The sequence below is a fragment of the Oryctolagus cuniculus genome, chromosome 13 (assembly GCF_964237555.1).
Source record: "Oryctolagus cuniculus chromosome 13, mOryCun1.1, whole genome shotgun sequence".
Taxonomy (NCBI): domain Eukaryota; kingdom Metazoa; phylum Chordata; class Mammalia; order Lagomorpha; family Leporidae; genus Oryctolagus; species Oryctolagus cuniculus.
The window spans coordinates 52,791,756-52,810,595 of NC_091444.1; the positions used below are offsets into that span (position 1 = coordinate 52,791,756).

The 18,840-nt window shown below is 45.4% G+C and overlaps 1 protein-coding gene across 1 annotated transcript in view; it reads left to right on the forward strand.

Annotated features, from left to right (window-relative positions):
- Positions 1–5,748: 5,748 nt before the first annotated feature.
- The window catches only part of MAP3K21 (mitogen-activated protein kinase kinase kinase 21), a 76,248-nt gene continuing 63,156 nt past the window's right edge, over positions 5,749–18,840 (forward strand). The window contains exon 1 of the mRNA XM_002717355.5: positions 5,749–6,733. Coding sequence (XP_002717401.2) covers positions 5,914–6,733 — 820 coding nt within the window. The 5' untranslated portion in view covers positions 5,749–5,913. The remainder of the gene's footprint in view (positions 6,734–18,840) is intronic.

Genomic DNA, 18,840 nt, shown 5'->3' on the forward strand with positions numbered 1-18,840 from the left:
TGCTGTCTCCCAGGGCTTATATAAGCAGGAAGCTGGAACTGGGAGCAGACCTGGAGCTAGGACTCAGGCAAGCTGATGTGGGATGTGGGTGCCCTAACTAATGTCTTAAACACTAAGCAAAACTCCCATCCTGAAGGAAATATTTTGTATTCCCCAGATTTCTCCATTTTTGGAAGACTTCACGGATACAATTGTTGAGGGAATATTTTCCCTTGCCCTTCCCCCAGATCTCTCTGTCTTACCTGTAACTCCAGCCAGGAAGGCCCCGGATGGCAAGGGCAGCTCTAGATCAATTTTCACCATCTGCAAGCCTGCGCCTCTCTTGATTTTCACTGTAAACTGTACTCCCTTCCATACTACTGAAGCTGGGGTTTAAACATTAGAGTTCTCTGCACAGATTCTAGGGGACAATTTTTTTCCTCTTCTTCGTCTCTGCAGAAAGCCATGACTGTCCTTGTGAGCAGATTAGCTCTCCTGTGAAATGCATGACTTTTTTTTTTTTTTTTTTTTTGCCATTTGCTACTATTGTTCCTTTCGGACAGGAACAAGTCAAAGCAGGAGGGAGCAGAGGGGAAAATCAAAGTTGCACTCTTGGCCCATAGTCTTCTTGTCTAAGCAGAAGTCCTGAGGAGAAAGCCAAGTGTTCTTGGTTAATGCAAGAGACTAATTTTGTAGACTCACTACCTTTCTCAACATCTGGCTTAAATGTCCATCCTTGTCCCTACTGGCCAGTAGTATTGCATGGAATTGAGCAAACAATCTGATACTCCTATTTAAAAAAGAGCTTTATCAGCAGAGTTGATTATCTTCCTTTAACCTAGGAAAAGTCTGAAATTTTTATATTGCAGGACCCCTGTAAGTACTTAAAAAACTAGTGACTACTTCAAAGAGTTTTTGTGTGTAGGCTTTATCACTGTCAATTTTTGTGATGGAAGTTAAAACTGGAAATCTGTAAAATATTTATTTGTAGGTTTATTTCAATGTAACAACAATCAACCCCATTACATGGTAACAATGACCCATTTTGTTTCTGGAGAATGCTTTTTCCAAAAGTAAAATATATAGGTAAGTTGATTGGCGTTGCTTACTATTTTTGTAAATCTATTTATGTCTGGATAAATAGAATGCAGCTGTATTTGCTTATGTTTCTGCACTTACCTTGTCCCAAAATATCTTTTTGGTTGAAGTATATGGGAAAATTCTGTCCTTGTATAGATATGCAGTTGGAAAAGGCAGAGCTGTTTTTTAAAAGCGTTTTGTTTGGAGATACTTGTATACTTACAAGCAACTGTAAGAAATAATACAGAGAGAGATTGTGTAAACTTTCACCCAATTTCCTCCAATGATAATATTTTGCATAACTGCAATATCGCAACCAAGAAATCAGCATTGGTAAAAGCCAGCAATCTTAACCACGTTTTATGAATTCCACATGCATTCATTTGTGTGTGCTTAGTTCCATGTGACTTTATCACATGTGCAGATTCACGTATCCATCACCACAGTCAAGATGGAGAACTTTCCAACATCACACAGACCTCTCCTGTTACCCGTTGATACTTGAGGCTACCTCCCATTCTCCCTCCCCCCTGTTATTAGGTAACCACTACTCTTTAATCACCTTTTCAGCTAAAAATAGATGGGTCCGGTTTTGTGGCATGGTGGGCTAAGCCTCTGCATGCAGCACCAGAATCCCATATGGGTGCCGGATCGAGTCCTGTCTGTTCCTCTTCCAATCCGGCTCTCTGCTGTGCCTGGGAAAGCAGTAGAAGATGGCCCAAGTCCTTGGGCCCCTGCACCCACGTGGGAGACCTGGGGGAGGCTCCTGGCTCCTAGCTTCAGATCAGCTTAGCTCTGGCAGTTGCATCCCTCTGGGGATTGGGCCAGCGGGTGGAAGACTTTTCTGTCTCTCCCTCTCTCTGTGGCTCTGCCTCTCAAATAAATAAATAAATAAATCTTTAAAAAAAAAGTGGATATTCTTAGATACTACACCAAAACTCAAAAAATGGTAGTCTGTTAAAGATAAGCTGCACTGTGGGATCTGAAGCCATTAACAATGAACATTTCATAATTCACTTTGATTAGACCTTTTACTTTTATGTCATTTTTATTTTATGTCATTGTGATACCAAAAATGTCATTGGTGTTTTGACAAATATTAGTACACTGCGCTATATGGGTTTTCCAGATGTCACCACATTTCATTACCCAACCTCTCCAAATCATACTCATTCCTATTACCACCAATCTTATCTGCAGAGACTGAAAATGCTATATTTGGAAAGTTATTGAGTTCATGATAGCAGCTGCAAGTTCCCCAGAATTCTTTTTTTTTTTTTCTCAGAAGCTTACACTTTAACATGGACAATAAATATTGCCATTGCTTTTCTGTGGAAAACAGACCTTTTTTTGTTCATTTTCAAGAAAATGTCTTTTGGGGCCGGTGCTGTGGCATAGAAGGTAAAGCTCCTGCCTGCAATGTCAGCGTCCCATATGGGCACCTGTTCAAGTCCTGGCTGCTCCACTTCTGATCCAGTTCCCTGCTAATTGTGCCTGGGAAAGCGGCAGAAGCTGTCCCAAGTCCCTGGGCCCCTGCACCCACATGAGAGACCCAGATGAAGCTTCTGGCTCCTGACTTTGGCCTGGTCCAACTCTGGCCATGGTGGATGTTTGGGGAGTGAACCAGAAGATGGAAGTCCTCTTTGTGTCTCTCCTCCTGTCTTTGCAACTCTGCCTTTCAAATAAATAACCTTTAGGAAAAAAATGTCTTTCTAATATTCAAGTATGAATAACTACAATTTTTCTATCAGTCATTTTTCCAAGTAAAAACGATGTTCCATAACTATGAAAAAAAGTCATAAGGCTCAAAGAATCAATCGCCCAAGTGATTTTCCTAAAACTGCCATTATGCATGAGTATGCAGCAAACTTAATTTGTAAACATTTCCCATTTTGTCATATAAACCTGTGGGTTATTTATTTATTTGCAAATCAGAGTTACAAAGTATTAGTGTGTGTGTGTGTGAGAGAGAGAGAGAGAGAGAGAGAGACTGATTTTCCATCTGCTGGTTCACTTCCCAAATAGGTGCAACAGCCAGGGCTGGGTCAGGCTGAAGCAAAGAGGCAGGAACTTCATCTGGGTCTCCCATGTGGGTGGCAGGGGCCCAAACACCTGGGCCATCTGCTGCTTTCCCAGGCTATACGCAGGCAGCTAGATTGGAAGTGGAGCAGCAGGAATATGAACCAGTGCCCATATGGGATGTTGGCGTCACAGGTGGCAGTTTTATCCACTACACCACAATTGCTGGCCCCAACCTGTAGATGATTTTTACTGCTTTGTCAAGGACATTTAAAAATGAATCTGTCATTTTTTCTTTTACTCCAACTGTGTGACATTGAAGAACTTTATGGCTTGAAATTGTTGCCTTGAGTTGTGCTACCCACCCTTGCTTTAGAGTAAATGTCGACATAGTGAAAAAAAAATCTAATATTTTTGTGTTAGTATGAAAACAGTTTTGACCTTGTGAGTCCTCTGAAAGAGTATAGGGATCTTTCAGGGTCCATGGACCACACTTTGAGAACTGCTGAAGTAAGATAATAGGTACAGTGGAAATTAATTACAGAAAGATTCCCAAGGGCAAGGTGATTCTTTTTTTTTTTTTTAACTTTTATTTAGTAAATATAAATTTCCAAAGTACAACTTTTGGATAACAGCAGCTTTTTACCCCCATAACCTCCTTCCCACCAGCAACCATCCCATCTCCCACTCCTTCTCCCATCCCATTCACATCAAGATTTATTTATTTATTTATTTTTTGACAGGCAGAGTGGACAGTGAGAGAGAGAGAGACAGAGAGAAAGGTCTTCCTTTGCCGTTGGTTCACCCTCCAATGGCCGCCGCGGCCTGCGCGCTGCGGCCGGCGCACCGCGCTGATCCAATGGCAGGAGCCAGGTACTTCTCCTGGTCTCCCATGGGGTGCAGGGCCCAAGCACTTGGGCCATGCTCCACTGCACTCCCTGGCCACAGCAGAGAGCTGGCCTGGAAGAGGGGCAACCAGGACAGAATCCGGCACCCCGACCGGGACTAGAACCCGGTGTGCCAGCGCCGCAAGGCGGAGGATTAGCCTAGTGAGCCGCGGCGCCGGCCAAGATTCATTTTCAATTATCTTTACACACAGAAGATCAATTTAGTATATACTAAGGAAAGATAACAACAGTTTGCACCCACACAGAAACACAAAGTATAAAGTACTGTTTGAGTACTAGTTATACCGTTAATTCAGCAAGGTGATTGTTAAGAGTTAATTTTCCTCCCAAGAACCTCACTTAAAAATCCAACATTATGTATTTATTTTTAAGATAGCAACCCCATATAGCCATTCCCTCTTTGTCAAACACTAGCCTGGTATTGTTCTTTTGTCCAATTCTTTCATGGTCTTCCATTAGTTCTTGTTTCCATCACCTTCTATTTATTTATTGTAAGATTTATTTATTTATTTGAAAGGCAGAGTTATAGAGAGGACCCAACAGCCAGAGCCTGGAACTCCATCCAGGTCTCCCATGTGCATGGCAGGGGTCCAAGCACTTGGGCCATCTTCTGTTGCTTTCCCAGGTGCATTAGCAGGGAGCTGGATCAGAAGCAGAGCAGCAGCTGGGACTAAACAGGCAAGGGGCTGCAGGCGGTGCCTCAACCCACTGTGCCCCAACTCTAGCCCCATCACCTTCTACGTAAATATGTGCTTGTCACTCAAGTTCTGTGTTTTGCTCAGAAGCACCAGATGGGGACACACTCCCAAGAATCACGGTGCTCCAGGTTCACGGAGGATGCCTCTAGGAACCCTGTTGTGGACTCTAAGACACATGGCACTACTTTTAGCACAGGTGTGTGACTCAAGCGAGGGGTCAGGTTTACCTAAGTTGGAAGGCTCTGCGGACCATTCTTGAACAGGCTGTTTCCGCAGGCAGCGAAGCGGAGGGCCCAGGAGTCCCTCAGGGTGCATGCCACTGTGACACAGCTTTAGACAGGCTTCCAAGTCAAGGGCTCACACTGGGCTCCTGCAGGCGACGTGAGCCGGGAGACTCGGTGCCTGACAATCTGCTTACGGAATGACGTCCAGAACGTGATTTCCTCCATCCCTGCTCACCCTCTCTGCTTCCTGATGGCCTCAGGTTCCCACTCTCTTACTAGTTGCCCCCAAAGTAACACGCCCATTAATTCTCCAGCCACTCCCACCGATGTTTAGAGAGGTGTCGACTTCCCAGCCTTCGCTTTGCCTTCATTTAAGGGTTTCTGAAAATGTACAGCGACTCGGCTGCCTCCGCCTGCCAGAACTCGTGGGGACTAATCACCAGGGCCCCGGGAGCGGGCGACCTGGCACCGGCGCCGACTGGGCGGGCTCGGGAGGGTGGAGCGGCCCAAAGGGGTTGGGCGGTTGGGCAGGGTGGGGACACTCTCTGAGGGGCGGCACTGACCTGCAGAGGGCCGGGCGGGAGCAGGAGGTGCTGCGGGCTCCGGGGCCGGCTCCAGGGAGCTGGGCGGGGCCAGGAGGGCGGGCCGGCCCGGCCCAGGAGGCGGGTACTGAGGGGCCGCACAGACCTGGAGAGGGCGGGACGGGCCCAGGCCACGGCTAGGCGGGCGTGCGGCGGGGCGGCCGCAGGCCCAGCGCGCCACCATGGTGCGACAGCGCCCGGGGGCTCGGGTATCGCTGGAGCCAAGGAGGCGGCCGAGCAGGCACGCGGGCTGAACTGAGACCTTCGGGAGTGGACGGGAGCAACGCCGTCCGGGTCCGACTCCTGCCCACCAGCCTCCCCTCAGGCGCGGACGGTCACCCCGCCGAACGATGCGCGTCCCCGGCCGCCCCGGGGGCTGAGCCCGCCGCTCCGCGCTCTGCCCTCGCCCCACCGGCTGCCCCCCATGGCTTTGCCCAGCGCCGAGGGTGCGGCCGACACGCCGGTGTCAGCGGCCCGGGGCGCCCGGGCCGGCTCCGCGTCGTCGTCCTCCGGCTCCTCCGGAGGCTCGGCCTCGGCGGGCCCCGGGCTGTGGGCCGCGCTCTACGACTACGAGGCGCGCGGCGAGGACGAGCTGAGCCTGCGGCGCGGCCAGCTGGTGGAGGTGCTGTCGCAGGACGCCGCCGTGTCGGGCGACGAGGGCTGGTGGGCCGGCAAGGTGCAGCGGCGCCTCGGCATCTTCCCCGCCAACTACGTGGCGCCGTGCAGCCCGGCCGCCCGCTCCGCGCCGCCGCCCGCGCCGCCGCCGCCACCGCGGCCCGGCTCGCCCGTGCACGTCGACTTCGAGCTGCTGGAGCTCAAGGAGCTCATCGGCGCCGGCGGCTTTGGGCAGGTGTACCGCGCCACCTGGCAGGGTCAGGAGGTGGCGGTGAAGGCGGCGCGCCGCGACCCGGAGCAGGACGCCGCGGCGGCGGCTGAGAGCGTGCGGCGGGAGGCGCGGCTCTTCTCCATGCTGCGGCACCCCAACATCATCGAACTGCGCGGCGTGTGCCTGCGGCAGCCGCACCTCTGCCTGGTGCTAGAGTTCGCCCGCGGCGGCGCGCTCAACCGCGCGCTGGCCGCCGCCAACGCCGCCTCGGACCCCTGCGCGCCGGGCCCGCGCCGCGCGCGCCGCATCCCCCCGCACGTGCTGGTCAACTGGGCAGTGCAGATCGCGCGGGGCATGCTGTATCTGCACGAGGAGGCGGTCGTGCCCATCCTGCACCGGGACCTCAAGTCCAGCAACAGTAAGTTGGCGGTGGGAGGGGGGGGCGCCGACCACCCCTGTACCAGCAGCGGGCTGGCTCCGCAGGGCGCAGTGCCAGGTGCCAGGAGGCGGGGGTCAGTCTTGGCGGCGCCGGCGCTATCTCATGCCCCGGCCTTGCAGGGCTCAGAGGTGCAGCTAATCCTTGGTTCCCTGCTGTGGGACAGGTGACAGGCCTGCCTTGACGTCCTTGGATGCCTTTTTAAAAACGCGGACCAGACTTGCTAGCAGATGCCACGTTTGTGAAATACCTGAATCTACTGGAGAGCCCAGGCGGCATTTTGGTCTTGCGGTACCGTGGGTGGGCAGACCTTGCCGACCAAGGCCTTCCACGGAGCGTGAGGGACCCGTGGTGGTCCTTCCCCACCTGGTGGCCCGCCTCAGTCACACTGCCCCTTGCCTTTCTCATTGCTTTTCTCTCACTTTAAACGTGGCTTCACTTATTTTGACTTTTCCCAAACATCTTCATTCGGATGTTTCTGTATATGAAATAAAATTCTGTCATTCGCTCGGTGAGTTCATTTCTCCAGACAAGAGGCATCTGTTTGTGCTGCTATGCATTTTTGGCTTAGGGGTAAGTGTACAGTCCTTGCCCAGGTACTTGAAATCTTAAAGACTTGGGCTGTGTCTCTTACCTTTTTGTTATTTATTTGAAAGAGTTACAGACACACACACACACACACACACACACACACAGAGAGAGAGAGAGAGAGAGAGAGAGAGAGATTCCATTTGCTAGTTCACTCCTAAGATGGCCAGAGCTTTATCCAGGCCTCCCACGTGGGTGCAGGGGCCCAGGCACTTGGGCCATGTTCCACTGCTTTTCCCAGACCATTTGTAGGGAGCTGGATTGGAAGTGGAGCAGCCAGAACTCCAACTGATGAGATGCCACAGCCACAGTCAGTTTTTCTCACTGTGCCACAACATGGGCCTCATCCCTTATGTTATTTATAAATCAAAGAAGAACTGCAAGCAACATTAATTTTTTTCTATATAAAAGAGCTAATAGATTGACCGTTTGAAGTTGTTTCTTTAATATTGAAGATCATTTCATTTTCTTAGCATGAGGTGAAATCTCATGAAAGAGTAAAGGTTGCGGCCTGAACTGGCATTGGCCTGCCACAGCTGCATGTCTTTCAGCCTTGTAAAACCTGCTAGGACAGGAGCTAACTGAAATGGAAACATTGTCCTCTGAGTGCAGAGAGAAGCCTGACAAGAAGGAGTGATATATTTGCTGCATTCTTATGTTCTTTCCTATTCAAAATTCTTCAATACTGAAAATTTACTTGAAAATTACCACTGTAGCATTTTCATTATGTGCAGTGGAAGTAACTTGAAGGTTGTAGCTTTATACAAGCATTGGATACTTTCAGGTTTTATGACCTTTCTTCCTGGTAAGTCTCTCATTATTTAGATTGCAACTGCTGAAACAATGGGAGCAAAGTCTAACAAAATACGGTGTAGAAAGTGGTAGTGGTAGAGGTGTCCTGAAGGCCACGTGAAGGCGTCTGGAGTGATTTGCATGCATGTAGACTGGTAAAAACAAAACACATGATTTGCATTGCACTTTTTGTAAATGTTTTAAACTCAATACAGTCTTCACTGCCAATTTGTGCTTTTTCCCCTAAAATATGCTTTTATTGAAAGAAATGTTTAATCAGCTGCTGTAGAGCAAGTGACTTTCCCATGTGTGCTGCTCAGTGACATCCTGCAAACCTGTGTCTGCTGGGCGCTTTCTGCAGAACCAGGTATTTTAAGGACAGCAGCAACATCATTCCCTCCTCTGCGTCTTGGCAGGTGCAGCAGCTGTGTGACAGTATGGAGGCTGGCCTTCCACAAACTTATTCTGTTCTGAGACATCAAATCTCCAACAGAAACACCTCCAATTGCATAGCCCCTTTTATGAAAGAGTGACAGGGACTGTAGCTTTTACATTTGCACTGGACCTAGTGTTGTTTAGTTGCAGTAATTCTTGAGGTCTCTGTTCACACAGCAGAGTGTGGTTGCTAGTGTTTATAAAGCATCTGAGGGACTGCTAATCCATGCTGCATTTTTGCAAATAGTGAACGTGTTTATGTAAGATGTAAACTTTGTTTTAAAAAAATGTGCTTTTTTATTTGAAATTCAGAGCTACAGAGGGGGGAGGGGAGGGAGGAATGGCAGAGAGAAATCTTCCGTCTGCTGGTTCACTTCCCAAATGGCCACAACGACCAGGGGTCTGGGCTGATCTGAAGCCAGGGGCCAGGAGCTTCCTCTGGGTCTCATTCATAGGTTCAGGGGCCCAAGCACTTGGGCCATCTGTAGCTGTTTTCCCGGGTGCATTAGCAGGGAGCTGGATGGGAAGTGGGGCAGCCAGGACTTGAACAAGTGTGCACATGGGATGCCAGCACTGGGAGCTCCGGCTTTACTCGCTACACCACAGCGCTGGCCCCGAGATGTAAACTTTTTAAAGACTCCTATCGTTATTAAATAGTGAAAGGAACACAACCCTGGAATAATAACTATGGTCAAATAATTTGTATGGACGCAAGAAAAAGTAGGACAGTTGAGTGTAGACTATGTGTTCATAGTAGATATTATATAATTTGAAGGTGATTGCATGCTACTAAGTTTTTCAAAGACTTCTCACACTTAGAAAAAAATTCTCACTTTCTGGAGCATGTTAATTTCTATAATTGTCATGTAAGAGTCCCTTTAAATTGTTATACCCTTCAAAAGACTTAATTGGCTAGTCCCCAGCCTAGCCAAATATTTGTTATCATATGACCATTATTATGGTTATTTAACTATCACAAAATGAAAATGTGCCTCAAGTGTGTGAATCATAGTGCCTAGCGCATAGCCTTGTTTTGGCTGTTTCATTTCACTTGTTCAATGAGTAAATTCAGGTATTTTGGAATTCTGCTATAAGTGAAGCTCCAATTTCTTGTTCAGACTTCTGAGCATAGCAGATACCCTATTAAAGTATATTTGTTTGACTTTACTGGATATTTGCTAATGGTGGTAGTGAGTTAATGATAATGTAAACAGGTTTCAAAGATCAATATTGAATTTTATTTTCACTCCAAAGTCTACTTATGTAACAAAGAGCCAGTGAAAGACAGCTTGGAACAAAGTTATTGGAAATTATTGTTTAAAACAAATGTTTAAATTTGTCCAAAGGATATATTACTCTGGACAGATTTTCTCTCATCTTTTCTAATGGGTCTTACATTTTTATCATATCTTGTGAAACAATGTCTATGTTGAAATTGTAGCTATTGTGTTGTAATGATATAAATAACGTTGTCCCTTTGTTAGCAGCAACAGACTGAAAGTTGAGCTAGATTGGTAGTCTTTAAGCATCATTCGTGTTGTAAAACCACTGAGTCTGGTAACTCCCAGTGTGCACAATAAGTAGAAGACACTGTGCTTAAAGTCTGTTCATGTATTTCAGCTAGGGAACAGTAGAAGGCAGCTTTGGGTTGTTGTGGAAGTTGCTCCTGAGCTTCAGCTCGTTTATTTGATACCTCCTGAGTGCCTACCGTGTGCCGGTCACCCAGGGACACACTGCCAAGCCTGAAAAACCTGCTGACATAGAGTTGAGCCTGGTAAGAAAGACCAGAGGACATCCATGCAGCTGCAGTTATGAGTATGTGGTGCTATCACGAAAATAAAGTCAAGGGTTGGAGAATGACCAGATGGAGGATGGGGGTGCTCATTCAGAGAGGTAGTGCAGGGAAGCTGCTCTAAGGAGCATGAAACTGTCAAGCCAAAATCCAGGCAAACGAAGATGGAGCAGCAATGAGCCTGGCTTATTGGAGGAGATGGGAGAAGACAGCGGAGGCTCAGGTCTCCAGGTGGAGAATAGAGGGCCAGGCAGGCATGGATCAGACCTTGTGGCATCCATCCATGTTGGATGGATGTTGGTTAGATATTGGATTCTCCTTCATCAGAGGAGTCTTGGAACATTTTGTGCCGAGGAGTAGCGTGATCTGATCTCTGAAAGAAGACATGGGCTGAGGTGCAGGAGAGACTGCTGTGGCCTGTGAGTTAGGGCTGTTCAGGTGGGCCATGGTGCTGGCTGTAGATGTGGTTTTCAGAGCAATTCCTGGGGGAAGTGAAGCTAAAACAGCACACATAGGAATTGCTGAAGATGGTTAGAATTATTAGAATTTAGTCCAAGTGTTTTATTTATCCTGGCACAGTTCAGGTTTGAAGGAAGATCATGTGGTGTCCTTCATGTTTCCTTGTTTCTTTTGGTAATGTTGCTTACTATAATCTACCTTTTATTTTCTTCAGAGGAAAATGATGATTCAAAATGATGAGCCACACATTAAAGTAGCCACTTAGATACTTTTTATGTCAATGGTTAAGCATCTTTTATCTTGATGTTGTTAGACTTTCAGACTAGTTATCTATTATTTTACAACTACATTTAGACTCTATAAATAGACTAAGTAATATTTATGGCTGGCGCCGCGGCTCAATAGGCTATTCCTCCGCCTGCGGCGCCAGCACTCCAGGTTCTAGTCCTGGTTGGGGCGCCGGATTCTGTCCCGGTTGCTCCTCTTCCAGTCCAGCTCTCTGCTGTGGCCCGGGAGTGCAGTGGAGGATGGCCCAAGTCCTTGGGCCCTGCACCTGCATGGGAGACCAGGAGAAGCACCTGATTCCTGGCTTCGGATCAGCATGGTGCGCCTGCCACAGCGCGCCAGCCGCAGCAGCCACTGGGGAGTGAACCAACGGCAAAAGGAAGACCTTTCTCTCTACCTCTCTCTCTCTCTCTCTCACTGTCTAACTCTGCCTGTCCAAAAAAAAAAAAAAAAGTAATATTTATTATAAAATGTGATTTTTAGTCCTTTTACTGGGACACACTGCAAAAGGGATCTAATTTTTTTTAGCTTTCCCTAGCACAGTGTAAATAAAGAAACTATTGAGAAAATTATAGCAAATATAATCTCCAAATAAGATGTTTAAATAGCTCATAACAGTGATTTGGGGTATCTCTTAATGACACTGTTATCAGTTAAAAGACGAATGTCCTCTCTCCTTTGTTCTTTTACTGGAGGCACGTAGCTTCATGCTATAGCTGCTTCCTGTTCAGGGGGCATAGAGAGGTCAGTCCAGGTATCTCTGTAGTAACAGAGACCTAAATCTACTCTTGGAACAAGGTTAGCTGTAGGCTATATCTTTATTAATAGCAATCTCAATACTGTCAATGCATCTTTCCCTACCATTTTCATACTTGAATATTAAAAATATAAATAGACCACTTTTTTTGGGACTTTTGGGCAGGAGCCATTATTTAGTTCTAGCTTATGCAAACCATACATATCTCATCATTTTTTGTAGTCATTATTAGTTCTATCGAAGCATGGTAAAGGAAGGCAGGGAGGAAACCTCTATGCCACCCATCTCAGAAGGTCATGGGTAAGCCTGTTTTCTCACACTAGCCTTTGCGTGTTAAAATGTACCAGAACAGGGCAGTGAAGGGTAAGAGCCTTCACTTTAAAGTGCCAGTGTCATTGTATACTAACTGTGTGACCTTGGCTATGTTTTATAACTTCATGGAACCTGAATTGCTTGATTTCTGATATTGTATAATGAATTCTTCTCCTGGAGATTGACAGAAAATCTGCCTAATGTTTCTTACCCCTTCTTACCCCTTCCAAGGCAGCTGGTAAACACTGGCACAGAAGTATATGGCCTTCTCAGGGAACACTGAATGGTTGGGTGTGGCTAGAATGGAAAGCGGGAAGGGAACAGGCAGTTTGCATGTGGCCAGGCAGTGAGGGCCTTGGATGCCAAACCCTGCTGTGTGGCTATTTCACAGCACAGGAGAGCCATGGAAGCTTCTAGAGGAAAAAAGTAGTGCAGTCTACTCCTCATAAACAGAGATCGTCAAAGAAAACCAAGGCCAGCTCCCTTATGACCATACTGTCAAGGATGGTGAGAACTGCAGTAACTAATAAGATGATTTACTTAGACTTTGGTTTGATTTTAATTGTTTATCATTTACAATTGGAGACTAGTTTTTATAATCCCTGGTTGTGTAGTATAAATTTAGACGACTTTCTGTCTCTGATTTCTAGCTCCTTCTAGAATTACAAAATATTATCTAGATTTACCACATCATGTTGACAATTTTAACTCCAAATGTCAGGGACTGTCCCAAACCCTGCAAGGTAACTGAGATGCTCCCAAAAGGTGGACACACCCTGATGATGAGATTTTATAGGGCAGAAGGGTTCCTGGGGAGGCTGGGAGAATGGGAAGGATTTTATTGTGGAACCTATAACTTAAGTTTGTATGATTGACCCCTCTTTGGGAATTTAATAGTTTTGAAGATTTACTTTTTTTTTTTTTTTTTTTGAGAGGCAGAGGCAGAAAGAGACAGAGTATCTTCCATCCTTTGGTTCATTCTCCAAATGGCTGCAATGGCCTGAGCTGGGCTGATCTGAAGCCAGCAGCCAGGAGCTTCTTCTGGGTCTCCCAAGGAGGTGCAGAGACTCAAGGACTTGGGCCATCTTCCATTGCTCTCCCAGGCCATAGCAGAGAGCTGGATTGGAAGTGGAACAGGCACGACCTGAATTGGCGCCCATATGGGATGGCAACACTGCAGGCTGCAGCCTTACCTACTATACCACAGCACCAGCTTCAGAAATTTAATTTTTAAAACTCATATTCAAGTATTTCTTAATGCTAAGTGAGTGCTTTTGACTAGATGGTTGTGATAACTGGATTGATTTAGGGCTTATTGACTGCTGAGCACTACTCCTAGGCTATCTTCAGTAATTTTGCACAGCAGCCTTCTGAGGCAGGTACTGTATCATCCTTGTTTTATAGGTGAAGGGCCTGAAGCCAGGAATTAATTGACTTGGTCAAAGTCACTCAGCTTGTCAGATATTAGGGTTAAGAACTGAATACACGGCCTGTGATTCCAGCACTCCAGCTTATAACCTGTCCATAGAAAGCCTAGATTAGCGGTTGACCAATACTTGTTTTTAGGACTCCCAAAGAGCTTTTGTTTCCATGGGATATAGCAGTTGATACTTACCCTATCCAATGTTTAAAATGATACATTTAAATTATTTAGTAAGACAGAAATAACAATGGGCCCATTACATGTTTAACATAGAATTTTTAATGGGGAAAAATGGGCCCATATTTTCCAAAACAAATTTATTAAGGAAGGTGACATGCTTTACACTTCTGAAGCTCACTTTAGTGCCCCACTTTGATGGGAGACACATAGGTACTCATAGGTGCTCCTGCATTCCATCTATTGCCATGCTAGGGACCCACAGGTCCCGGGGACATGTACTAAGAACCTCTAAGGCTAAAGGATTTGTTCTGTTGGTGGAGAATGGCATTCTCTGGAGCAGAAATTCCCAACAGAGCATCAGATAACAAAAAATTCTGATACAACAGGATTTAGTCATGCATTTCCTTTCCAACATTTTTGGAAATCCTGAAATGCACAGAATTTTAAGCAAACATTTACATACCCTTTGACTAGAACCTGCCATTAACATTTTACCGACTTGCCTTAACACAGATCTCTCATCTATCATTCATTAGTGCATTCAGTTTATCATGCAGCAGCATGTGTGTGTGTGTGTGTGTGTGTAAAATCTTTCAGTTGGTTCTAATAGAGAGCCAAATTTGTGGACCAGATTTGTGGATTCCTTCTCATGGTTGGTTATCTGGGTTGATATATAAATTCTCCCATGGCCACAGGCTGTATCCAAATCAAGTTAATGATGGTTGGAATGTGCTGGGTGAGAGTATGCTTGGCTTTTCCTGTGGCTCTCAGGAAACGAACACGTGTAAGGATGTGACCCTCTGCCTCTGAGGACAACTGGTGATTGTGGTGTTTGAGATTTGAGTACTGACTGCACTGTATGTGGGCCTGGCTTTCTGGATAGGTTGATGTGAGGATCCAGTGAGATAGTGTGTATCTGGGGTTAGCAAACTTTTCCTTTCTAGGCCAGATGGTAAACATTTTTAGCCTTGCAGGCATCATGGTTTCTATTCCAGTTCCTCATTGCTGCTTTAGCTGAAAGCATTCCTGATAATGTGTAAACCAATGAGTGTTGTTGTGTCCCAATAAAGCTTTATTTACAAAGGAGGCATGGTGTGAGATTTGGCCCATTGGCTGCAGTTTGTCAATATCTGATATATGTCAAAGTGTGTAATTAACTCTAAGGCAAAATCTACATGTAAGCTTGTAGGTAGTTGCATTTTTTTTAAAGATTATTTATTTATTTGAAAGCCAGAGTTACACAGAGAGAGGAGAGACAGAGAGAGAGAGAGAGTCTTCCATCCGATGGTTTACTCCCCAGTTGGCCGCAATGGCCAGAGCTGTGCCAATCGGAAGTCAGGAGCCAGGAGCTTCTTCCAAGTCTCCCATGCAGGTGCAGGGGCCCAAGGACTTGGGCCATCTTCTACTGCTTTCCCAGGCCATAGCAGAGAGCGGGATCAGAAGTGGAGCAGCCGGGTCTTGAACTGTCACCCATATGGGATGCCGGTGCTTCAGGCCAGGGCTTTAACCTTCTGTGCCACAGCACCAGCCCCATGCATTTTTATATTTAGTTTAGGGACACTTGGAGTCCTTTAAATATTTCCTAATTTATTTTTATGTGAACCCAATGATACTAACAACTTTCTACAACTCTATATAAGCTAAAAGCATTTACTTCTTCTTTATTCTGTACAATGTGGTACCATTTAATCATAGTTATCATTTTGCTTGTGGGTAAGGGTATTTTAATTTGGCTGAGTTGGTTGATACAGGTTGGTCACGCAAGCACGTGGGGAAACAGTCCATGGCTTTGTTCTCTGTGGCAGAGCTGAGATCTGCATGTTGGGCAGGTCTGCTTGTGACTTGGGTTGATAAGTTGGGTCAAGGAGAAGGCATAAAGTAATAAATTGCTCTTGTAACTGTTTCATTCCCTTGGCTCATTGTTAGTTTGTGCATTTTTTTCAACTATTGGGAAAAGAGCAAATCATTTGCCATTTGGGGAAGTATTTTGATTTTACATACCGTGTTTGAAGATTTGGTTTCATAGGATTTTAAGTGAATTCTGTAAAGTTTTCTGCAAATAATACATTATTTTGCCAAAAATGTTGCTTTCTTTTTATAAATATATAAGTTTAGGATATTCTAGAAGATTCCTGCTTCAGTTTGCTTCACTGTTAAAATACGAAGTAGGTAGATTTTGGAACTAGATTGCATATAGAATGCAATCTAATACGTTTTCTAAGTTTTCTCGTGAACACTGAGTATTATATGTGTGCATGAAATGCCTTGTTCTGTGAAAAGTGGTTCAGTTTTGTGGTGAGCATGCTGAAGCTCTGTTTTAGCTGACTGCTTCTATATTTTCCTTAGGGAAGTCTGGTATTTGCTAAGTTAATGTGTTCCTTCATACAACGGTTACTTATTGATAGTGGACTGTGTGCTAGGACCATCCCTAGGCTCCTGGACATTTAGTAACTAAGAAGCAGGAAAAAATTCCCTCCCCTAATGGAGCACACATCCTAGTGGGTGAGACAGACATTAAGGAGAATAAATAATAAAATATGTAGTATGCTGAATAGTGGTGAGTGCTTAGTGTAAAAACCAAAGTTGAAAAGGAAGATGAAATTGATGGAGTGAGCAGTACAGTTTTGGACTGTCCAGGAAGGCCTTATAGAAAAGTTTGATTTTCAGCAAAATCTGAAGTGGAGTTGATCATTTGGGGAAGGGCACTCTTATTAGAGGGAACAGAAGTTGCAAGATTTCTGAAACAAGTACCCAGTAAAACAGGAAAGGAGTTAAGGAGTATGGAAGAGAAGGACATGAGGGAGAAGCAGAGGTCAGTAAGGACATGCAGGGCCTTAAGAGGTCTTCCGAGGGTTTTGTGGTCCATGTTCCATTGGTAGCAGTTTGAGACTAGAGGTAGGTTGGAAATATAAACTTGGGAATCATCAGCATAAGCTGGTATTTAAAGCCCTGAGCTTGGCTGAGATTACCTAGGGAATGAGTGTAGATAGAGAAGACCAGAGGTCCAAGGCCTGAGTCCTGGAGTCTCCCTAAAGGTCAAGGAGGTAAGGAACCAGGAGGAGACAAAGTGAGAGAGTGTTCTCTGGGGGCCACCAAGAGAGTTTCAGGCAAGAATGTTCGGCAGTAGCAAGTGCCACTGATAGATCTGTATTCAGATAACTTTCACTATGATGATTTTAAAAAGTTTTCACTTAAGAAAAAAAGATTTATTTACTTATTTTAAAAGAGTTACAGAGAGAGAGGGAGACACACACACACACAGAGAGAGAGAGAGAGAGAGAGAGAGAGAAAGAGATCTTCACCCCACTGGTTCACTCCCCAGATGGCTGCAATGACCAGGGCTGGGCCAGGCCAAAGCCAGGAGCCAGGAGCTTCATCCTGTTCTTCCACATGGGTGGCAGGGACCCAAGCATTGGGGCTATCTTCTGCTGCTTTTCCCAGGCCATCAGTAGGGAGCTGGATCAGAAGTGGAGCAGCTGGGACCTGAAATGGTGCCCTGATGGGATGCTGGTGTTAACAGGCAGCAGCGTTACCCACTGCACCACAGTGCGGACCCTTCATTCCTTCATTGTATAATATCCTAATACATTTTCAGGAGGCTAGATGTGAAATAGTTTTATGTAATTAGCAGCTGACAACATGACACAGCTTGTAATAATTCATTTTCATATTCATTCTTAATAGTATTCATTATCCATTTACTTGTTCATTTAACTACTTGAACATAAAAAATGTTAGTTGCAATACATTAGTTAAAAAAAAGACATAAGTTCTGTCCTCAAGCTACTTTTCTTTTTATAATTTCTAAAAATTCTTTTAATTAATTAATTAAATTGTGTGTGAGAGAAAGGTCCCCCTCCCACCCCATCCACTGGTTCACTCTCCAAATGCCTGAAATGGCTGGGACTGGGCCAAGCTGAAGAAAAGAGCCAGGAACTCATCCAGGTCTCCTACGTGGGTGGCAGGTACTCAACTACTTAAGCCATCACCTGGTAGATCCCAGGGTGTGCACCAGCAGGAAGCTGGAGTAGGGGAGCATAGCTAGGACTTGATCCCAGGCACTCTGCTTTGACATGTGAGTGTCTAAAGGACATCTGAACTCAGGCCAAATGCCTTACCTTCAAGCTACTTTTGATTTAATAAGAGAGATGTGACTGTATCTAAGTATAACCAGAACGGCACAGTCCAAATGTGTTAGAAATGTAGGGAATAAGACTGCTGAGAAAAGACAATGAGAATGTGTTCGTTGTGTATAGACTTACCTAGTTCTGGAGCAGGGCAGTATTGAGATTCCACAGGCTAATGGACTTGGTAGCAGCCTTGTAGTTAATGACTGGACTACTAGTCCCGTGCTCTGGTGCCGTGGTGCTCGAGTGGGAAGTAAGGTTTTTACAGTGAGTGGAAGGGAAGGTTGTTTCCTAAGTAGGCTTCCAGTACATGGAATTATTAGAATGTAGGGTTCATTTTGTACAGTACAAACAAGCCAGAAAGAGATCAAGAAGGGACTTGCATGTAGGCCAGGATGAAAGTTTGGGATTTACTCCACAGGCTGGTGAGTTGGGTCTGGGGAGGAGGCGGTAATGTCACAGTAGAAATGGATAGAAAGCAAAGGGAGAGACATTCTGTGGTATGTGGGAGGTGCAGAAAGTTGCCAGTTGTTGCCTGTGAATCCTTGATCATTGTCAGAGTTGAAATTCACAAGTCACTTTATGACTTCGGATTGCAAGAAGTGATGTTTGTAAATATATTTGTTCACACTGTTGCTTTTCTCAACTTGTTTTCTTGCTTAAGACATTCCTTTTGGATAATATATTCCTAGTTAATGATTAACTGAAATCCATTTGTCTCATTAAGTGGAATTTGGACACAGTGATCCTATAAATGTTGGAGAGAGACATTATAATTGCTTTTTAAAAAATATACATTCTATTCTATAACTCTGAAAATACCAACATGAAGCTTCAAAGCAGCTGAAAAAAAAATCAAGAGTCTCAATGGTTGAATGAATAGGCTAATTACAAGGTTATAAAAACCACTTGTTAAAAAATAGAAACAACAAGGGACAA